Source organism: Brachyistius frenatus, unplaced genomic scaffold (genome assembly GCF_029030835.1).
Source record: "Brachyistius frenatus isolate BFR_SWC_R1_liver_20210118 unplaced genomic scaffold, ASM2903083v1 Contig_136, whole genome shotgun sequence".
NCBI lineage: Eukaryota > Metazoa > Chordata > Actinopteri > Embiotocidae > Brachyistius > Brachyistius frenatus.
The window spans coordinates 762611-786355 of NW_027210735.1; the positions used below are offsets into that span (position 1 = coordinate 762611).

A 23745-nucleotide genomic window follows, 5' to 3' on the forward strand; every position below is an offset into this window, starting at 1 on the left:
CTTAATCTGATTAACATAATCTGATAGTGTTGTGGTGTTGTATGTAAACAAAGTCATTGGTTTGGCATTCTGGTGCCACAAATTTACATTTACTGAAATGTTGTTGTTGTTTTTTTTTTTTAAATGTGTGTGAGAGAGAGAGAGAAAGAGAGAGAGACTATTTGCATAAATGAAGAAAAAAAAAAAACCTCTCCAGAATAACCAGGAAGCATTTCTGATGCAAAGAAAGTCCGAATAACTTGAATTAAATCCACCCTCCACTGCAAAAATAAATAAAATCAATAAAAAAGGTGCTGTATCTGTATTGTCTTGAGTTTCACTGGTGTCACGTTCATTTGCTGAAACGTCTTTGTGCTCCCCCCCCCCCCCACCCGCTCCCCTCCTCCCCCCTCGATTCTTGACTACGCGGGTGTGTGTGTGTGTGTGTGTGTTTGTTTTTTTGGGGAGCGGCACGTGAATGCACCATTTCCTGGGAAAGTGGGAGGTGAATGTTGTCAACGTGACCGTCATCGAGCAACGTTGGAGGGGCAGAGACCAGCGGAGCCGCGGCTGCTCCGGTTCGTCTGTATCGTCGGGACTCGGAAAGTAACCGGGCTCGGAAGAAACCCCCTCCTCTCTCTCTCTCTCTCCCTCCCCCCCCCCCTCCCCTCGGCATTCAGGAAAGATGGAAATAAGTGGTTGTTTCCGGATATCTCCTTTGTGCGCCGTCGGAGCCGCGTTGTAACGTTCAGGACCAACTTACATTGTGTGTTGTTGTTTTTTTTCTTACGGTTTGGACTCCACCAAAAGCGTTAGCTTTAGCTTTAGCAGCCAACCGCCGATTACTTGTCGGACGCACAGGTACGGCGGAAGGAGAAGGAGGGGCTGGCGACAAAGGAAGGTGGCGAGGTAACGATGAACCGCTTTCGAAAGTGGCTGTACAAGCCCAAGGTAAGTTCCGCACGCGGGTGTCAGCTCCGCAGTCAGTCATTTTCTATTTTAAATTTTTTTTGGGGGGGGGGTGGTGGTGGTGGTGGTGTGTGTGTGTGTGTGTGTGTGTGTGTGTGGGGGGGGGGGGTAATGCTTAGCTGTGGCTCGCTAGCCTCCTCACTTCACACAAGCCTGTGGTCCTGATCTTCCACTGTATTAACCAGCAGCTCTCCCTTTGTTGTTGTTGTTGTTGTTGTTGTTGTTATTGTTATTGATGCTTTTGTTTTTCAAGCTCCAGTCCGGGCTAACTGATTTACACCGATTTACTCACTGCTGCCTTCAGCTGACGTTTATCACTGATGGTTTAAAAAAAAAAATTATTTATTTATTTTTATGCGATTTTGTTTTACTATTTGGTAAAGCTATGTACCACCATAATAACCAAAAAAATATGACAACAGACAAGAAAAAAATTATACCTCTCTTTATAATGTTTGTTATACTTTTGCTGTTACCAGAATATATAAATATAACCAGGAGTGAAATACATTTTGAAAGAAAAATAAATCTAGATAAACAGTAGAGGTGGTTATTACATTTTTTTTTTTTTTTTTAATTATGTGGTTAATTATTTGCTGTATAAATTGTCAGAAAATAGTAAAAAAAAATAAAAAAAAAGATAGCTTGAAAGTGCAGGGTGATATATTCACATTGTCTTGTCAGACTCGTGGTCAGCGGTGGGACCCATCAGAGGTCCAGCAGAACAATAATGTCAATACTTAAGTCACACTACGATATGATTGTGATATTCAACATTTGTAATATGCTGATTACTGTAAAAATACACATTGAGATTTCTTACCTTTTTTTTTTTTTTTTCCCAACTGCAAAGTATACCCCGAAAGAAAAACATTGGCGACGTACGTTTTATCTGATAAACTGAAGTTTTCAATCTGCTCATCACACTTCCATTATTTTTTATTGGGGTTGTGAAGCAGACAAACTGTCCAACACTGATGGAAAAACCTGTCTGAAATGTTGCAGCCAATTGACGTATTTATTTATCGATTTATGTATCGATTAACAAAGGTGTGCTTCATTGCACCTCCACCCCCCCCCACACACACACACACACACATACATACATTCCTACTATTAGTTCAGAGCCCAAAGATTAGCTCATTAGATAGGACTAAACTATCATCTTAAAATGGAGAAGCTGGGTTTTGGCAAAAAACGTTTTGCATCTAAGCTTGAAAATTGACACATAATTGATTCTCAAAATAGTCACCAATTATTTTCCTTCGCTTGTTTACGTAGCTGACTGTTTGTTTGGCCTCTGTAGCGCATTCATTTGGATTTGTTTGTCGATGCCACACATAATCTGAAACTGGATAAACGGTGGTTTTAAAACAATCAAGCGCCGCCTCGGATACACTGTTCGTCAGCCAAATCATCACTTTTTCGGGGTGAACTGGGACTGGACGTGCTGTCTGCGATTCCTTAAATCAAGCTCAGAGTGCGGAAACATGCCTGACACAGCAGAGGAAGTATTACAGGCTTGGTCACCTTGTTAAATGAACAGTTCAATATATGCCAACTGCAGCACCTTTAAGGATGAATGAATGCAAAAAAAAAAAAAAATTCTCCAGTGTGCAAATTCTTGCAAACTTTTATGTTAACTTTTGGTTGTGTGGAAACTTGGTCGTCACACCCACATTCATAAGAGCCCTGTGTGACGGATCAGTGTGTTTAATGCCTTTTGCGCTTTGAGTATATTGACATGAGAGCTGCGTAAAGTTTGACATCTTAACTGCTTGTGAGTCTTAAAAGCAGAAGAGTTCTCTTAAACATATTGTTGGCTGTGGCACAAACAGCGTGTGTGTGTTTCTTGGCACATTTCTTGCTTTACTTGTATTATATATATATTTTTTTTGCTTCACATGCATTTCAAATTGGCAGAGTAAGTTTATAACCCAGCCTTTTCCGGTGGGAGAAGACAGCTGAGCTGATGCACCAAACAACATCTGTATTTGAAGTTTCCGTAATGTCCGATGAGGTTTAGACAAAAGGCCTCTGATTACATCTTACTCACCTGCTTTTGACCTCATACACACACACCTGCGTCATTCCCCCTTTTTTTGGGGGGCGTTAAACCGTGTTTGCTGCTGCAGCATTCTTGTGGTCCGTTGTTGGGCTTAGGTCAAAGTGTTGAGGTTTACCGGAGGATTGTTACGTCGGTAAATGACTACTGGCCCTGAGGCGCTCAGCTATTGCGTCACTGCCTTTTCTAGCCAAATCACAGCCATGGTGGGAATTAACAGAATTACACATAAACTCTGTGGGATTTAAATGACTAGTTCTGCCTCAGAGGAGTGGAAAGAGATGTGCTAAAAGCTTCTGTAATGATGCCAATCAGCATGAAAAGACAACAGTAATAAAAGGAGGGCTGAGATTTCTGCTCCCGACGCCGAACGGCAGCTATAAGCTAGCAAATAGTTTTGTTTTTGGTTCGAGAGAAACTATTTGTGCAGTAAGTAGAATCTGTGTCCGACCCCCGTAGTCTACCATTTATTCTAGCGTTGTCATTTTGCATCAACAGTAAGCAGTTTATCACTGAACTATGTTCTCCCGGAGATAGAAAAGTGTTAAATCAGCATGTTCTCTTGACTGAAGCGGAGATATTGATATTTCCAGAGCTTCTCTTTACCTCCCCAGATAAGTCCTACAGAGAAGGACTTTCTATTGCTACACAATCCCTCTCTGTCTGGGAGAGCAGTGTGCAGATCTGTGCAGGAAATAATGTCTTTTCTCCCTCTATCTGTCATCAAAGTGCTAACTCCTAAGAATGGACCTCCTGGTCTTCTTTAAGGTTGGGGGGGTGGGGGACTGTCATAGGATCTCACCCCAAGTAAATATACACTTATTATTGTGTGTTTTTTTTTTTATGTGAATAGTTAACCCTTACTACCACAAAATATCTACATAGGGGAGCTCATTCTTTATGTGTTTCATGGCTCAAGTTGAGCCTTTCGTGCAGGGAGGAGTTATCGAGGTAGAAAATAAGCACTGGAGACGCGTAAATTGTGGGAGAAGCATTCCTGAGATCAGCTCCATTGCACATCGCTGCCGTCACAAACGGACGAGACCTGGCTCCGGTTTCCGAGCAGCCAAAATGGCCAGTTTCTCCTCACCTCTCACCCGTCAGCGCAAAGTTGCTGAGTGACTGATGGCGAGGGAGAGAGATGTCAGGAGGCTAAACCTGTACACTTCCGCTGCAGCCCGTGTTCCTGCCTTTGCTGTTGCTCCATCAAGCATTCAGGAGCTGACCTTCAGCTCCACACCACCTCATCTGTCAGTGTGACGGGCTCGCAGCTCGCACCGGGCCGGGTGCACCCAGCTCCGTCGACAGGGCGCTACTCATTTGCCCAACATGCTAATGTGTAGGTAGCTCATGCTGCTCTCGTCCTTATCTAACCGGACTGAGTGATAACCTTAGTTTATGTGGGTTTTTTTTCTATGCAGCTTTGTCTTTTGCGTAGAAAGACTAAATCTGAATTTTGGCTTGTAAAACATCAAACTCTAGTTTCAAAGGTTTTTCTCTCGACAATCCTGATTGATTGAATTGCATTTACATTGACTGAAAAGTTGTATTTGAGTTCAAATAAACAAGTTTTGGAAAGTTAACATCTAGTAAAAAAAAAAGTGGCCATCACAATTTCACCAAATTCTTTTGTTTATTCAACCGATCAGAACTCAAAGATAGTCAGTTTAATATCATAGAAAACCAACAAATATTTACATGTGATAAGCCTGCAGCAGTGAATATTTGGTCTACTACAGCTGGGATGATCATTTAAATAAATTAAAGGAAAAAAAGTCATGCATATATATTCGATTGTGGTAAAATCTCATGAACTGATCTGTTTTGTACATAAAACAATGGTGTAAAATCATTAACATGCATGTTAATGACACACGACAAGGCATGTAAGTATTTAGCATGGCCATAAATCATTGTCAAAGTCCCATAAAAGATGTTTGTCTCCACTGTCAGAAAGAAACCCAGACTCGCTCTGACAGCTGATGGTTTCGACAAAGAAACACATTTTTACGTCTCGTCCACGCAGGAGCCTGTTCTGTCTTTGTGGCTGGCTGTGTGGGCCCTACTTAAAATGCATCAGTGGAATTTGATTTGAAAAGAAATGTTCATCTGTGAGGAGGCGGTGATGACACACAAACTTACTGACATCTGTTTGGGAAGTAGAAGCAGGGTCGTTAAGAGTTACATGATTTTGTATCTTTATGGCTTTTTGTACGCCTGTGACGACGCTGACAAAAAAACCAGAGACAAAGTTTGATCACTTTAAGGTGAACTCGGTTAATAATGAAGAGTTTTAGATATAGTATTCTTTTAATTGAAGAAAACCGATGAATCACTTCAAATAATCACTTGTTTTGTATGAAGAACCTGCTGCCTAACGTTGACACAATTTGTTCACTGTCAAAAAATGGATTTCCAACATTTTTGATAATTGGATCGATGTTAAATCACAAAAGATGCAAAATATTTGATGCTTAAATTTGTTTTGTCTAATTTTAAATAGCATATTGTTTGACTTGGGTCTGTTTGGACAAAATATATCATTTGAAGACATCCTCTTGGGTTCTGTGACATTATGACGTCACTACATTGCCATTTTCACCATTTAATTACAGTTATAGACCAAATGATTTATCTAGAAAATACTCTTAAAATTGATACTCATTAATTCGACGTCGGTAATTAATAGATTAGTAAATCAACAGACACAAAATCTGCAAGTATTTGATAATCGGTAAATAGTTTTTCCATTTTTTTTCCATTTTATTCGAAGACCAAATAAATAATTGGTGAATTAAAAAGATAATTGTCAGACTAATTAATAATAAAAAGACAGATCATTGATATTCCTATTAATTGGTTACAAAATCTGAAATTATGATACCTGTCGTATATATTTTCGTCAGCGTGAATCATGGCTGGTTCTTTAATCTGTAATTATTGCTCCAATCACTGCAGAGCATAGAAGGCCTTGTTATGGTAGTCTCTGCTCTTTGGGAGGGGGTCTCGGGGGGGTTGCACAGTTGGCACGGACTCGATGGAAAGGCAAACTGCTGAGCAGCGGGGCCACTCGGCCTTCACATCTACCGGCGTTTCTGGAGGTCTGCGTGGATGTCCCCCTCTGCTTACTCACCAGCCGTCTGGTAATTGATTCGGTGTCAGCTGCCGGGATTTAGAGCGCTGACCCCAGCGCAGATTGAGACAGGCCAGGCGATTGAAAGCCTTTTTAAATTCATGGCAGGATTGAGGAATCAGGGCCCACCGTCCGAGGTGTGGGGACGCGATGATTGAAGGAAAGTAGCTGTGGAAAAAGGGTGAGACTTAAAGGCACCGCAGAGAATCAGCAAGTCCCGGTATCGACCGAAGGGTTTCACTCCTTTTCTTGTTTTTAATGGGAATAATTGGTGCCCTCTTTGATCAAAGGCATTTTCGATTCCCCTCTCCGTTGTCACTGATGCTAAACATAAAGCATGTGCTCAAGGTGCCCTTTGTCTGTGAGTTTGACTGTTCTAGGAAGAGCCAGCAAATGAAATGTAACCCCTCGTGCTTCGGTTTTACCAGCAGGGGAGGATGGGAGAGAAAGCAGGAAAGGAGAACAGTCGGCCCTTATTTTTGAGATTAGGTTACAGTTGAGAGGATGCCGCTCTTCACCAGCACCATAGTTTTTCTTACTGGATTTTAAGAGTGGGATGATTAGAAATCAACTAATTGTTATGAGATTGTTTAAAAACATTGATATTTGATCAAATGTTTCAATCCTTATTAAATGCATTTTACTTTTTTACCCTTTGGAGGAAGATACGAACAGATTTACTCTCTATTTCCCGACAGGAGGGTGGAGAGCGTTACATCTCTTTAGGGCTCGAAACTGAAAAAAAAAAAAAAAAAAAGGACTGGGGGAAAAAATATATAAATTTGTTAATGTAAACTGTATCTACTCCTCTCTAGCCACGATTTGTGGATTGTATAACCAGATTATTTCTTGCATAAAAACATCCCTGCGATTGTTGGGAAGAGGGGTGTCCCCCATGGATCATCGCACCACCAGCAAGCCACCTACATCCTCTGTGCCGCCCTTTGTTACCTCGGCCTGCCAGAACATGTGCCAGCCACATGCACAGGTCATCGCCGTAGTCCAAATGCCAGATTAGGCCAACCCTCCGAGAGGAGACAAGCACACAGATTATACCATCAGGGCCAGATGGGCCCCCCCCCTCCCCCGAATATACTGAGTCAATGAACTGAGTTAAATCTGTGCTTGCTGTGGATCCAAATCAACTTTCAGCTGGTGAGCGCAGAAATACTCCGGAGCCATCGATTATGTTATTAATATTAAACTGCACATTTATGTAATCGATAATCTTTAAGTATATTTCAATGTGACCGGAATGATGTTAAGAAGTTTATAGTTGAAATGTCACCATCAATAACTCTGTAGCTGCTACACAGCGGTACGAAAGGAACTCCTGACGCAAGCCAATCACGAAAGGAATGACCCAACATAACTCAGTCTAACACTTCGTTCTCAGAGAGATTATACGGGCAAATTTAATGTAAATAATGGTTGAGGAAGTTTCCTTGTTTGCTACCAAAACGATTGGCTCGCTCTTGGCATGGCTTTTATGCTGAGTCCTGAATAATAAATAAGGTGAAGAACTGTAGCCGGCTGCTTTTTTTTTTTTCTTTCCACCAGTCTGCCAGCTGACTGAAAGAAGCAGAGTGAACTGGTTTCCCCCGACAATATTTGCCTCTGATACTTGGAACGCAGCCAGAAGGCAGCAAATTGAGCCTGGAATAGAGTATGGAGGGCACAGGCAAGGTTTCTCACAAGTCCCCTAAGTGGGCTCGGTGTGCATGCACCGGTGCCACGGACGCTCGTGAAGCATTAGCCCGACAGACGTCGTCATCGGCACAGTCTGAATGGAGACGAAGGCCGGAATCAGCAGCTGGAGGAGAGAGCCGGCCCACAACGTCGATCACACAGCGGCAGGTGACACGTTTTCAATAAGAGTCACGCTGTCGCTGCTTGTTATTGAGTTCAAGTTAAACAAAAAGGAGCAGAAATTTCACCGAGTCATCGTGAAGTGATGCGATTGCTGTGTGGGGGGGGCTTAACAATAATTGTCACTGTGGATGAACTTGCGGGATCTTAATAGTCTGAAATGACGGGTTTGTGACTGCAATGGATGGAGATGTAAAGTCATCCCAGAGAGGGGTCACCCAGGACAACCTGACAGCAGGGAAAGAACAGGAGAGTGGCACGCCACAGGGGACAAGAGCTGAATCCGCTGACTCATTTCCTCACTTACACAAGGTAGAGCTGTCATTGGTGATGATGACACAACACGCAAGTTCAGGAGTCACATTCCCAGATGTTCACACACTTACTTTCACTTGAATACACTGATAGGAAGCTATTATTAAAAGTTTTGTTTTCCTTTTTATGTTTAGTTTATATTAGTTTTAATGATAGTTGTCAGTTGTTTTTTTTTAGTCTAAACTTGTAAAGTAAATGTCAAGACCAGTGCTTTACTCTGCCAACCAATGTTATGTAAGCAGATGATGTGTCGACATCACTGACTCATAGTCCATGTAACAAGGTAAATATTACCACCGGAGGCTGGAGATTACTTTAACTTTATCACTTGTGTTTTAGGAGGCCCGGCGGTATATAAAAGTTATCTGCCAATCCTTTGGAAATGTGGATGAGTTCATTTCATTTATAAATGCATTCATAAAGAAATATTTGTAGTTTTAATACAGTTTAGAATGAGTACCTGATTTGTACTAACTTGACTGATGCTGTCCGGTCATTCAGTCGGACATTATTGGCCTGACAGTTTGACTCCCCTGATGGAGGCTGTGGGTGTAAAGCTTTCCATTGGTCGACTACCTTGGTCCACTTTCCCCTCTTTTTCCACGATGTGTTCGTGTTACCATTTTGTTACATGCTGGAAATGGCAAGTTTTGACTAAAACTCAAATCAAGCCAAAAGGCAGGCCGGCTTTGTTCTTTTGGGGATTTAGCCATTTGGCACTATCGCTGCATCCCGGGCCTCCTGGGACCAAGACGATCGTCATTTTTTAAAGAAATACAAAAAACCCTAGAGCATCCCTCCCCTCCCCCCCTGTGGCAGACTGTTATATTGGTGAAAGCCAGACTAGTGTGGTGAAAGTAGGTCTGACAGTGTGACAATGTTGGTATAAAATTATTAATTTGAGATATGTAGTGTTGTTCTAGTTAAATACCTTTGTGTCGACCATATCCCATTTCGTCTTTTAGCCTTCACTTTAAACAGGTTGTTTAATAGCTAGTTAATAATGGGCCTGTCATTTGCTTTATTTAGCTATATAATTGGTTCATAGGTGTTAATACCAGTAGGAACTAATCTGTGAGTAGGAACTAGTTTGTGTGTTGAACAGCTGGTGAATCTGGCTTCAGGTTCTCGCAGTGGTGTCAGAAATGGAAGTGAAGTCGACATCTACACGTCTAATTATTCCGTGGGACTCTGAAACTCAGCCTGAGCAGCTCAAGCACTGCTGCCTATCTAAAACTAAATCAGCATGCCGTGAACATTGCCTGTCTTTGACTTTTCCCCCATGATGCAATGCTGCAGGAATGTTCCCTCTTGTGTGAGGCATGCAGCAGGAGGAGGCAATATAGGATGGCGTCTGTCTCATAGCCTTCTTCTCTTCCTGCCTCAGCGTTGGCCTATATGCTCCATAAACCTCCCAATGAATGCCGTTAGTCTGCGTGCCGTGTTGTGCCGGGGCTAGAAAAAGGTCTTTCACTGTCTCCCACTCCTGTTTCCTGTTTGGTCATCATGACATTTGTATCACACACTCATTGTCATTGTTGTGGAGTTGTCCAGTCAAATGTGCCTCCTGCCTGGTGACATCATTGCTTTTCTCAGAGGCTACATTTCGATGCAAAGATGAATAAATTTGGCTCGCGGCCGATTTGGTTTCTTCCTCTATAATTACAATTTCACGTGTGCTCATTTCCCATTAACCTACACATTTGTTTCTATTGTCGTAATGCCACATGGATATTATTATTTATAGTCTTCTCTCTGTTGTTATTTTTTGGTCTTACAATAATATCTTATGCACGGATAAATGGAGCGTCTACTGTATGACCTTATGAATAAAGAAAATTTGAGAACTGTGAAACTTTTCGCTCACAGTGATACAGACTCAGAGTTTCCTGTGTTTTTCTAGATTGGACGCCTTCTCTGCTCCCCGGCACACAGCGGAGACGTCGAAATTCACACACATGAACAAAATGTGCAGAGATGCTATTGATTTTGCTCTGTGGGATTCAGTTTGACAGTAGAAACGCTGCAAGGTTGAGTACCGAGTTGGGAAACAAGCTTGAGTTTTATGTTGGCGGTGACAAGTATCTGCCCGAGTGAAGGGGCCGCGAGCAAAGAAAAGAAACGCTGAGCTCCTGCGCTTCTTTAACTTCCTTCATTGTATCTCTGATTCACCCGTGAGTCGGTGACAACTACCCTGAATAATTGATTTGTCAAAAAAATTGCAGCTTCTTTTTGTGATTGCATCACCACCCTAAATAAATTTGACCTTGACCAAAAAAAAAAAATGGAGGTTACAAATTGCCATGATATAAGCCACTACGTGTTCATTTGGACCGCAGTGTCGCTCTCATGTCGTGACGTATCTGCATCCAGATAACAACCTTTGTGTGGAGGTATGTTCGTTGGAGCTTTTCTTCCTCACAGTAATAATGCGACGCAGCTGTAGGATGTATCTCTATGTTTTCTCTTTGCTGTTTGTTTCATTATTAATGAGCGAGAGTGAGGAAACGGCACCATGTATCGTATTCAGAGAGGAAAGCGGGGGTCCGCAGGGAAAGCATCACGCAACAGGAAACACTGCAAACTTGAGGGAAATGGTCCTGCGAGAGGTTTCGGTAAATACCAGTATTCTGTGGCTTTTCACAGTAAAACTAAAAGCACTTCCAGACAGTCAACGCACGGCAAGCAAAGCAAAAATGCGCCTGTTTACCGGCGCCGCTCTCCCGTCTTCCAGTCTGCACAGTCATGCTGTCCTTTTTCCCCGTGTCATCATCGGGGCCGCGGTGGTTAGAGAGGATGCACGTCGGCATGCGGTCGGCATTTTCAGAACCATTAACCTTTTGGTTAACATTAGGCCCTACCCAGGATACGTGTGTGTGTGTGTGTGTGTGTGTGTGTGTGTGTGTGTGTGTGTGTGTGTGTGTGTGTGTGTGTGTGTGTGTGTGTGTGTGTGTGTGTGTGTGTGTGTGTGTGTGTGTGTGTGTGTGTGAGAAGTGTTTGTTGGATTTGTGATTTAAATATTGGCGTTGATCGTAAAGGCGTGTAAAGTTTTGCTCAGTCTCAGATGTTGTGTGTGTGTGTGTGTGTGTGTGTGTGTGTGTGTGTGTGTGTGTGTGTGTGTGTGTGTGTGTGTGTGTGTGTGTGTGTGTGTGTGTGTGTGTGTGTGTGTGTTGTGGCTCTTCTTGTGCTTCACAGTGGAGTGATCTGCTGCACCGTGCTGTTCTCACACTGAGGGGAGCACGGTGGGAGATAATGACACAAATCCTCTTGCAGGGCCAGGCTCTCTAATTACACTTATTCTTCTGGGGAGCTTTCACACTATATTAACCTTTGTTAACTCCTTTTGTCGGGATTAATGCCATTTTTAAGATCATTTACTCCCCCATACTTGCTGAAAGTGTGGGTATGTGTGAAAGTGTATGTGTATTATCCATAGGAAGTCATTGCTCATAAATCGCTAAAATTTCCTCAGCAAATGGGAGTGCAATCTGCTGTTAAGCTGACCTATACAGTGCCCTACTTACCTGGTTTTATTTTTGTCCCTACAGATCGGCAGTACAGTATGTTGCTGTATTATCTTACCTTCATGTTTGTGCTCAATTGCCTTGTCAATATCACTTTCTCTCTGTTTTTTGTTCGTTTATTTGCACGAGAGGAGGTTTTGTATCCTCAAAGCAAAAGATGATAAAAAGAGCAAAAGTGTTTAGAGCCTTTTCTTAAAGTACCACGACAGCGATGTAGAAATACTCCATTATAAATTAAAGTCCTGAATGAGAAATCCTGCTAAAGTATTAAGTTGAGAAGATTAGAGGGAAATATCACTATTTGGTGGAGCTGCTAACAACTTAAAGACCTCTGAAATGTGACCCTGACTATACACACTGCTTTTTGTGTGACATCAGGGGCCAGAAAATTGTGTTGTATTTGAAAGCGTATTACATCCATCCACTGTGTCAAATCTTCATTTTAAAAGCTGCCAAATAAATGTAGTGGAGTTGAAGTTTAAAGTAGCATCAAATGGAAATACTCAAGTTGAATACCTTAAAGCACTACTTTTACTGAAGTACAGTACTCCAAAAAAAAAAAAGTACTTGTTTATTTTGCAGCACTGGTTGCATATGATTGGAGGGTGAAACTATGCTTACTCTGCTCCACCTGTTAACACCAAAGTGCTGTGGTAGCCCAGTGTTATTGTAACCGGGAGACTTCACACAATACATAATTCATGCATCAACTTGCCCACCACATAGAAAATTACCAAGCTGTATATCTTCAGACTGCAGCTGCTCATGTCTGTGTATTCTGTTATTCCCCCGAGCATTCACACATGAAAACAAGCGTAGTGAATGAATACAGTATACACTTCTGTCAATTCTCTGTGCCTCTCCTGTGCACCCAGTCACAATGAGCCATAAATGTTCAAGACAGAGCACATTATGAAACACTCTTCTTCTTTTATTGCTGCTTCATTTCCTCTATGCATGACATCTGTTACTAAATTTTGCAGCTGAAATTAATAATTGACTCACTTTATGAGATCAACAAGCAGGTTTTGGACACTGGGGAGGGGAACCGGGGCTGTTTTGGGGCATTAGGAGAGCTCGGTGGTTGCCTCAGACTCAAGAGCTGGACAAAATATTTTGCAATTGATTTCAAAGGTGTTTTCTACTTTAAAAGTATGTCATTGACATCCAGTGTGCCCCTTCAGTGAGAAAAAAAAAAAAAATCGAAATCCTATTCAGACCGATTCACCACTGCAGATTAAAATTGACAGACCCTTTCTTTATATTATATACATCATACCATAGGACACAAGAGAAAATATTAAAAGAAGATCCGTCCCTTCATGGATCCCACAGTGGAACTTCATTTTGGGCACCCAGAGTTTAATCGTGTCTCTCAGCATATCTTAAGTCATGAGATTTGGTGCCAGTCATTTCCTGACAGCAGAATACACAAACTATGGTGTCTCTAGACTTCCATATTCCGGCCTGACCTGACCTGTGCTCTGTTAACTCAAATGACTCAAATAAAAGTACTGCTTGCTTTGATGTTCAGTAATTTCCTCTGTGAATACTGTGCCGTTGTGAGATCAGGTGAGTTCACGGCTGCAGAAGCTCTGTTTGTGTCCACAGCTTAAGAACCAGTGAGGACACTCAACCCTTTTATTCCCAGCATTTGCTTGTGAAATTAAATGAAACTAAATAAAAAATATATTCTCAGCATCTCAGGATAGGAATTTATCCTAAATACTTTTTTTTATTTTTTATTTTTATCTTAAATTAATTAGATTGTAGGCTTAAATTTTGATAGCCAGAATAGTAAAATAAACCATAAGATGAGTAGATATACTTATCTATGGGCAGAAAATGGCATTATCATGTCATATCATCAGAAACACGGGTACTAATTATCTAAAGCTACATGTATTGTAAAAAGGGGTCAGGCTTTTGGTGACTTAACAAGATGCTAAGAAATAACATGGCCAGAGAACAAAGCACACACACAGTCATACAAATCATAAAGAGCAGGTAGACTGTGTTTTCAAACCCAATAATGGGTCATCGGCGTAATTTAAATGTATTACCTTTAGAGTGTTGTTTAGGAGGATTAACCTTCCTTGTGTTTCCGTACAGAGGACGGACCCTCAGCTCCTGGCCCAGTTCTATTACGCGGATGAAGAGCTCAACCAGGTGGCCACCGAGCTGGACAGCCTGGACGGCAGGAAGGACCCTCAGAGATGCACCCTGCTGGTCAACCAGTTCCGATCTTGTCAGGTCAGTACGCAGAAACAAACAAAGTTTCTTTTGTCTTTCATTTGACTGAGGATGGATTTCAATATGCTTAAACCAATGTTGATATTTCATTCATTCAGTGGAAATAATACAATCAAATAAAATCTGGAATTGGGTTAAGTCAACCCCCCGCAGCCATGATTTTATGTGTTTATTTGTGATTCCACTCATTCAGATAATCACCTGACTGGACCTTGGTTTGGCCTCAAAGCTAAAAAAAAATAGACGATATGAATATTGCCTTACCAAACAGTGCTTGGCCCGGTTCCTTTAAAGCAATTTTGCTGATAAGGTGAGATAAGTAGACTTTGTTTGGAAGCCGTCGGTGGAAACGGTCCTCTTTGCTTTGATAACACTGGGCTGTGCATCATGTGGACTATTAGTAAATGGTTACGAGAGTGTCTTCTTTAGAAAGAGGCGTTTTATTACTGCAGCTTCGGTTGAAGAAATTGTGTTTTCAAGTGAGAAATTTAGTTTAGAATTTGGACTCTTTTTTTAATCATCTGAATATTGATCTGATTGAGTCTGAACTACAATCTTTAGGAAGAGGAAGCTTAAGGTATGAATCCCTGGTAATGTATTGTATGTGGGGATCAGTTATTTTAGGGTACGAGTTGAGGGCTGAGAGGAGCGTAGCAGGTGAGCGATGGCTGCCACGCTGTGTCATGCTGAGAGATCTGGAGGTAGTGGAGGAGGTTCTCCTCTGGCCCATTGTGTTTTAGCCTCCCACCTACCGGCGGGGCACACGGGAAGAACCACTTAATAAGGTCATCACTTGATCCCTGACTGTTCTCTCTCTCCTTCCTCTCCATCCTTCCCTTCGCCAAGCTGTCGCCTTCTTGTTCCTCTGCATTTTATTCTCGATCAGGCTGATGTTTTTCAGCAGGTGTGAATGATCAGTCTGTGGAACTCAAATTAGTCTCAGATTCTCTCCCCCAACAAGTCGCAACAAAAATGTTTATCAGCCATTTCTAACCAAGCACTTGTAAGTCCAGAGAGGAGGCCGGTCAGAGTGGTGTGCCTCTGATGCCTCAAGAGTTTTGGACAATGAATGAAGCGGCATGATACCCCAAAGCCTCGAGGCCCCCAGAATAGAAGGCGAGTACATTTGAGCCAAAATGTTGTGCTTGAACCTGCCGCTGCAACTATCAGCTCTTATTCACGGACCTCTGGGGGTTTCTGGCATGCTGCTCATATTATTGTTCCTACAGCGTGGAACAGGTGTATGTAGTGTGTTCGACATGGACAAAGATCGAGTTGGACGCCGTGCACAAGAAGGACGAGAAGGGTCGCAGATAGAGGGGTGGAGATAAGCTGAAAAACGGAGACAGTCTTTTGTCAGACAGACATGCAGGTATCATGTCAGAGTCACTACCACCCCGGATGACCTGAAGCCAACAGAAGTGAAGGTTATCACTGGTGTCCCCTGCTGGGAGAGATGCTCACAGACATCGTGGTGGCACTCAGACCGGGCCAAGACACATGTGCAGCACATAGCTATGCAGGAATCAGTGGCTAAGCTCCCCTTCTCAAAGCTTTTTAATCTTTCTCCTCGGGGCGAGCAGAGAAAGACGCAGTGCTGTGCCTGACAAGATTACAGTGCACAGTGCAGCTGCAGTTGAGTGAAAGGCTCATTGTAAGTCATTGTTATGGCTGTTGTACATGCCAGCGGCACATAAGCTCTTGATTAGCTCGTGTTGTGTGTGACACTGCATTTTCACTGCTGGAATTATGGGCTTTAGTTCAATGTTTTTATTAAGGGGAAAATGTCGCTGCGAGGGCCGTAATGGTCTCGTGTACCAGTCAGATTGTTTTTATTCACTTCCTAATCAATGGTCCTCAAGCGCTGCAATACAATGGCCTTGAAATGAAGGGCTGACAAATGTTTATGTGCGGATTCTTAGCTTACCTTAGTTAAACACTGAATAAATCGCTTTTTCAAAAAAGGAGATTTTCCTTCCCTCATGCCTGTCCCTCTAACTAGTTTGCTCAGTTTTGTCTTTTGTCACTCTTGTGTTCATCTGCAGGACAATGTGTTGAACATTATCGGTCAGATCATGGATGAATGTATCCCCAACAACCGGGCCAACAGAGACTTCTGTGTCAAGTTCCCCGAGGAGATTCGTCATGACAACTTAGCAGGGCAGCTGTGGTTTGGGGCTGAGGTAGTGTATTCCCTCCAGCATCCCTCTGCAAGAAAACAACCTCGCACAGGTCCTACACACATGTTTACAAATCCTGTATTTCATTTCTACACTGCAAACAGTGTTTCCCGTTGGTCAAGTGTGCTTTTGTAAACATAATTGTCTCAGTTTATTTCTCTGTACAAGATGACAACAATGGATGATATATTTGTTTTTGTCCAGTGTTTGGCTGCAGGCTCCATCATCATGAACAGGGAGATAGAGAGCATAGCCATGAGACCCCTGGCTAAGGACCTTACCCGCAGCCTGGAGGAGGTGCGCAACATCACCAGAGACCAGGCCCTGAGAGACCTCAACTTGTACACAGACCGCATGAAGGATGCACTGCGACATTTTGACAGCCTTTTTGCTGAGTTTGAACTCAGGTAAAACCGGAGACCCGACATTGGTATCAATCACGTGCTCAAGATGAATCCACATTTATCATCCAAAATGTTCGGCAAGACTGCGATATGCCATCCCATTTCACTTTCTTGTTCTTCCGTTGCTAGCTACGTGTCAGCCATGGTGCCTGTGAAGTCTCCCAAAGAATACTATGTACAGCAGGAGGTGATTGTGCTCTTCTGTGAGACTGTGGAGAGGTGAATATACACGGACAAACATTCTTGAAAAATTACAACCTCTTGAAATGCTGACTTTGTTTTGAATTTATTAGAATCTAAACAACACACGGAGTTGTATTTTTTTTTTTTAAATTATGTTTTCCTCTCTTGTCTCAGGGCCCTGAAGATGGGCTATCTCACACAGGACATGATCGATGACTATGAACCCGCACTGATGTTTACAATCCCCAGACTAGCTATTGTATGGTAAGTGTTGCCTGTCCTTCCGTCAACCTCTTTTGTTGTCTACTCATTTCCACCCTCTTACAGAATTTTAAACATATTTTCAGTGGGCTGGTTGTGTATTCAGAGGGACCTCTCAACCTAGACCGAAAATCAGAGGACATGTCGGAGCTCTTCAGGCCTTTTCGCACTTTATTGAAGAAAATAAGGTACAAGCCATGAATATCAAACATCGCCCGAAATGATCTTTTTGCCTCAATCCCTATTCTTCAGATATTTTGTGATACTTTTTGCAGAGACCTGCTGCAGACCCTGACTGAGGAGGAGTTGCTGATGCTGGAGAGAAACCTGTGTATATCTCAGGACGGGGAGTTGTCCACTAGCCAGGAGCTGGCCACAAACAGCGTACCAGCGCCAGTCCAAGAGAATCACTCATCCTGCAGCCCGGCTAATGATACCTCCAAAGGGGAGAGTGAGGGGGAAGAAGAGCAGCTGGCTCTGTCTGTCTGTCCCAGTCAGGAGGAGGAGTTGGCGCAAGTGGAAAAAGGCTGGGAGGAGGTGGAGACTGAGAGGGGGGAGGAGGAGCAGGAGCAGGGCCTGCTCTGTGAGGAGGCAGAGGAGGCTGAGCTGGCCTGCTCCATGCAGTACGATGAGGAGGAGCTGGAGCAGCTCAACATGATGGTGTATCGCGTCGGAGACGAGATGTCCACTCTGCTGTCGCCTCCTAGCCAGGGTCAGTCCCCAGCCCATCATCCCAACAGAGGAGAACCAGGAGGCCCCAGTGGGGCTTCCAGCACTGAGGCCTCTCCACGCAGGGTGATGGGGAGCCGGGGAAGGACAGGCATATATGTAGAGGAGGAGGACAGGGTCTTCTTCATGGAGGACTTGGACGCAGCAGGAGACAGCATCTTAAGAGAGGCTTCTAGTTTTATTGTCTCTCCTTCCAAACAGTCCGCTCGTCCTGTGCAGCGCAAGCCGGCACCAAGACCAGACTCGGTTAGGAATGGCTGGTACTCTGACACAACATCGGAGCAGCCTTGTCCACAGCCCCGCAGCCTGAACACACACTGTCCCACAGCTAAGCGCCCCCCGTGCACCTCTGCCCCTGGTTCTGAACCTCTGCCTTACACCAATGGGTGGGAGATGGGTTTAGAGGGGACAGCGTCTGAAACAGCTGAGGTCATCGCCCATCGTATGGGAGGAATGAAGCTGTCTGCTACAGTCATCTTCAACCCTAGCTCACCCAGCTTGACAGAGCTGGCTGTGGACAAGCTGCTGCTGCCAAAGCCCGCTCCCTCTGAGATTGAGCCCTGTGGCCCCCTGGTGGCCACTCACTGCCTGCTCAACTCCTGTGTCTGCTGTGGGAGCTGTGAGGATGGCCACGAGGATGCCATCACCACAGAGACCACTGGACTCAGATTGGGCCTCCCTCTAGGATTGGACAAGCATTGTAAAACCGCAGCGCCCAGCACTGTCATCCAGTCTTCTGCTTGCCGTTTGCCCACGCGTGGTCACGAACCTCTCGGTAAGGGTGAAATTGCCCAGCTGACTCCCCCTTCTACCCGCTGCTCTGCAGAGCTCCTTGAAGAGGATTCAAACTCCTGTGAGAAGAGCCTGGTGGTTGCCCCAGGGCTGGGGCATCACACGCAGGGCTGTGGGGGGGATGGAGCCTCCCCGTGCAACCACCAGCTGAGGACTGAAAAGAGGCAGCAAGCCAGTGGAGGCCAACAGAGGGATAAGGAGATGGAGAAAGACAAGGTAGAAAATAAGGACATGAAGAGGGACACCAAAGAGGACAGCAGGAGAATCTGCAGGTGTGCTGTGATTTCTATTTTACCACCATTTTGGTTTATGTCGGGGTAATCTGACACCATGTTTTCTCTGAGGGAAAGTATGACCTCCTCACCCCTAATCCTGCATCCAGTGTCTGTTTTGTTTTGTCTTGCCTTATTTCATTATACACATTTTTACCTTGTGTTCCCTTCAATGTATAACTTTGTGTTTGCCTCACCATTACCTACATTTTTTGTTTTTGTATGTTTATTTGGTTGTGTTTAGTTTTCAGAACTCTCCCCTCAGCTCTGTGTCAGGTAGTGACTGTGAGAGTGTGTCGGTCACCACATGTAGTCTGTCCAGCAGTGCATACACTCCCAGGTAACTCATCATTCATCCAAGTGTGTGTCACCGTCATGTGTTTGCTTCCTGCGCACCCTTTGATAGTAACTAGAAAGTATTTAAATGTTTGATCAAAAAAAGACAGCTTTGTTCATTTTCAATGAACATGAACAAAGCTGTTGGGTTTTGTTCAAATCTACCAATTGATTGAAGTGTCAGTCCCGTCTGTATGAGCTACAGGAGACAGAATTCATTATCTTGTCGATTTAATTAGATAGATAGATGTTGGAATATTGGTTTCTTTGTAAATTCACTATGTTTAAAAAAATGTATTGTGCATAGAAATATTTACTGGCCAGGTTTCTCTCTCTACTCATTTATGCATTGGGGTATTTTTTTTTTTTTTTATCAGAAACTATATATATGGAGTTATTTACACTTTACATTCTGCATTCATCTGTAAATGAAAGATTGAAACCTGTTCTTGATGAAACACAAACTGAACCTGTGAATGGTGTCTCTCATCACTCCCTCCAGCCCTGTCAGCAGTCTGACTCCCAGCTCAGGGACGTCAGAAGACCTGGACCACCAGGAGATCCAGGTGGCCCTTCGCAATGCCAAGGTGGCGGCCAGGAACAAGATCCGATCGCGTTTCCACAGCAGCAGCGACCTCATCCACCGCCTCTTTGTTTGCATATCAGGTAACGGCTCTCTTTCTCTTTAGTCACTCTCCTCGCGTCCATGCGTGTCACATGGGCTCACATCCACGATGTGTTTTTTGGTGTGATGCAGGTGTTGCCGATCAGCTGCAGACCAACTATGCCAGCGACCTTCGCAGCATCCTCAAAACTCTGTTTGAAGTCATGGCAACCAAGTGTGAGGAGGGAGAGGATGATAATCAAAAGAAAGGTGAGGAACATGTTTTAGATGTTTATATCTCGTGTTGTGTTTCCCTTATTGACATAATACAGACACAACTCAGAACTGCCTTTAAATAAAAGACGCAGCGAAAGCCGTACTTTGTTCACATCCCATCTCATCTTGACTACTACAAACCCTTTTCACCTGCTGCAGCTGTTCTGCATTACATAGTCCCAAACTGGGCCATGCCTGCAACAGGGCTTTTAAAAATAAACAACAATCGATCACACAGTACACTGGTTTACTGTATGTTTCTTCTTTTGTGGTGTCCAGCAGGTCCTGTTCTGCGCAGTGCAGTGCTGGAAGACTGTGCTCTGTGTCAGGAGACCATTTCCTCATCGGAATTGGCAGCCAAGGCCCGGGAGGGCCAGTTCGAAGGTCAGCAAAATCCACAAACAGACCCACACGCAGTTTAGTTGAAATGTCAGCCCATTTCTTTTTCCGCTTCGCTCAGCAAATGCTCAGCTGGTGACAGGTCTGCTTTGTGTTTACTGCTTCTTGTTGGCTCCGTGTAGACCCTCCTGACTGGGTCCCCGATGAAGCCTGCAACTCCTGCATAGCCTGCAAGGCTCCCTTCACTGTCATCCGAAGGAAGCATCACTGTAGGAGCTGTGGAAAGGTACATTCTCGAGGCGCAACAGAGTTCTCAGTGGATGGTAACTAACATGCGGATGGTAACTAACATTACATACGGTATCATTTCAGATCTTCTGCTCCCGCTGCTCTTCCCACTCGGCTCCGCTGCCTCGATATGGCCAGGTGAAGCCTGTCAGGGTTTGCACACACTGCTACATGTTTCACGTCACGCCCTTTTACAGTGACAAGGCGGCAATCTGACCCCAAGTTATCACCAAAAGCACACAGTCTGCCACAACTAGAGCATATGCAACGGACTGATCCGCGGCTGTGTACAAATCAAATGCAACACTGCTCTGGTAAACCTTACTGGTCCTGATTGTACCTGCTAAGCACGGCTTCAGAATAAAGCCACGATAGATGAGACAGCAGAAAGTCCACAGAAGCCACAGAGTGATTTTAGCAGTTTCTAAGAGACACCAGCCTGTCAGTGGGAATCAAAGTGTTTTTCTGTGCCCACCCAACACGAATGATTCACAAACGTCTGTCTGACTGCCGAGGTGCGAATGGGAGAGGGGATACGCCGGCAATAACTGATCCTGAAGTGGCATCGTGCAGCAGCCCTCTGTAGCAGTTTGCATCACAAAATCAGAACAGGCCACCTTGTTTGTTTGTTTCCTTTAGGGTGCAAATGAAATGACTTGTGACATGTTTTCCCATGCTTTAGCGAGCTTCCTACGTTTGTGCCCGAGCTCGCTCGGATTACTCAAAAGAATGTAAGTCATGATCACCGTGTAAATAAGGATGAATCTAGAAATAACTAGACTGAAATGTGTGACGGTTGCTACACATGGGAACTGGAAGGCAGCCTTCACCAGGCCAACAAGTCCCATTAAAGCAAAACTGAACACCAGACAACTTTTCTATTGAGATTCCTTCATGCTTTTTTAAAGGCAATGAATGTGTAAATCTGTATCAATTTGTGAAATGAAGTCTAGATTCAACAAGACCGACAGTTCACCTCTGGATTGTAATGGGCTGTGCTCATTGCTCTTATTGTTTCTCCATGGCATACTGAGTTTTCTCTGGGGACTCTGCTGCACGCTGAGTCGGATAAAAGGGATTCCTTAGTCATCAGTGTCAGGTCTTGAAGGCCCTCTAGTGGAGAGTTGACCTCTCGTCGCTCTGTGCTCTCATTCGGCACCACAATGTGTATAATTTAGAACCAGAGGCCTTCTCAGGTGCCGGCTGACAGGAATACCGGCCAAATATTGCCCATCGATTTTTCTCTTCCTCACAATCCTTACAGTGCAATATTGTGACTACTACTCTCAATGGTCCTGCACACTTAAGAGACAACCCTCTGCTGTTTGAATTGCAGTAACGGGCCATTTCTGAAGAGCAAAGTGGTGTTGATATGTGTTTACACTAAATGATTTCCGTCTTAGGCCCAGGTGGTACCGTCGGACAAGAGCACATATTCTGTTCCCAGACTGACATCATTTTTTCCTGACTTCCTTTCTGCTCTTCAATCTGCTTCCATTGCAGTATTAACATATAAAATATCTTCCGCACTTACAATATATCTGTTCGGACATCTGAATGCGCTGAAGTGGCCAACATGGACCTTTTGAGCAGCAACGACGAAATATCACTTTATGTCCATTCTGCTCTGACTTCAAGCAGTTTCTCAGGCATTACATGTTTAGAATCACTCACTACTGTTGGATCAGTCCTATTTTCATCAAAAATCATATAATCTCACTTTGAAAAGGTATGCTTTTTCTTTTATAAAGAACAAAACTAACATATGGAGCTATAATTACTTTTATGTAAAAAAAGCTAAAAAAAACCAACAAGGAATCATGCAGTAATGGAGGGATGAGATATCCTGCTATTATTATTATTATTATTATTATTCATCATTATTATTATTATTATTATTTCAGAGCTTGGTCTTATTTTGTAAAACTCCAGTACATTTCCATGATAAGAGCTGTGTAAAATATTCGACAAACAAATAATGTTATATAGTTTTAAATGCGATGTATATTGAAATAAATGACTTTTTCCTCTTTAAAAAATGTTGACTGAACACTTCTCTTTTTCACATTTATAGCTATCCGCATTGAAATGTGTCCTTGATTGATGCCCCCTATATATTTATTATGATGATGATCTTCACAGGCTTTGAAGTTTAGTGAAATGAATTTGTCAACAGATCAGATCATATTGAGTGAACATTGAGTGAAGATTTAAGAAGTGCAACTCAAACATGACGTTAGTAGTCTCAAGCCCTCAGAGATACCGTTTCTACACAAGAGCGCAGAGTTGGTTAAAAATGGTAACAGTTGGTTATATTTTTTATTTGACCAGATATTATGTAAAGATGCTCATTTACAGCCTGGAACTATTTTAGTTTCTGTGCCTGTTTTTCCTGGCACTTGAGTAGGCAGTGAGTGCCTACTCATCTGATGAGCAACACCCTGCTCAGCTGAATTTCTGACTTTTATGGAGTTGGACTAACACACTGTCAGTGTTTCAGATTTTTCCACATAATTAACGAGGAACCAACTCGGTCTATGAAAACAGTTATGAAATATTGTCCTCTGTGCTGACGGGAACTTTCTATAGGAGGGTATCTCGCGCAGGGAAGCTTGGACTTAAAAGAGTTTCAATTTTATCACAGAATTTCTGTTTAGTAAAATGTGCTATTGGCTGCATTATGGGAAATGTAGGAATGAGGGATTTGGGATCTTCAGCTATATTAAGGACTAAAAGTCAGTTAATCTCAGCTCCTGCTGCTTTAAATGTTATTGTATTGATGATTTGATGTCAATTGTTTTTGCTGCCCCGCATGTTTTGGACCTGCTCTAACACACCTGATTCAAATAAATGGATCGTTATCAGGCTCTCAGAGGCCCATTAGATTCATTCATTTCATTCAGGTGTGTCAGATCAGGGAGACCTTTAAAACATACATCCACCATCCTGCCCAAACTCATGAAGAGTTTTGTTA

General features: G+C 43.3%; 1 protein-coding gene across 3 annotated transcripts; it reads left to right on the top strand.

The window, feature by feature from the left end:
• Positions 1-624: 624 nt before the first annotated feature.
• On the top strand, positions 625-22810 carry zfyve28 (zinc finger, FYVE domain containing 28). Of its 3 annotated transcripts, none has more exons than XM_069714884.1 (14): positions 625-930; positions 13967-14107; positions 16153-16290; positions 16492-16694; positions 16821-16910; positions 17049-17138; positions 17222-17323; positions 17411-18928; positions 19173-19268; positions 19767-19930; positions 20022-20138; positions 20424-20528; positions 20666-20769; positions 20856-22810. In XM_069714884.1, exons 1-14 carry the CDS (start codon positions 895-897, stop codon positions 20985-20987), a joined length of 3036 nt encoding a protein of 1011 aa, XP_069570985.1. In that variant the 5' UTR covers positions 625-894; the 3' UTR covers positions 20988-22810. The 3 variants fall into 3 exon arrangements, with proteins under 3 accessions (XP_069570985.1, XP_069570986.1, XP_069570987.1); XM_069714885.1 differs by having other exon boundaries at positions 20427-20528; XM_069714886.1 differs by lacking the exon at positions 19173-19268.
• Positions 22811-23745: the final 935 nt, after the last annotated feature.

Excerpts from the sequence above, each read along its gene's own strand:
- zfyve28 (XM_069714884.1), top strand. The coding sequence starts at position 895 with ATGAACCGCTTTCGAAAGTGGCTGTACAAGCCCAAG. Across the intron at positions 931-13,966 it reads AGTGGCTGTACAAGCCCAAG|AGGACGGACCCTCAGCTCCT; the intron begins GTAAGTTCCGCA and ends GTTTCCGTACAG. Across the intron at positions 17,324-17,410 it reads ACTTTATTGAAGAAAATAAG|AGACCTGCTGCAGACCCTGA; the intron begins GTACAAGCCATG and ends TACTTTTTGCAG.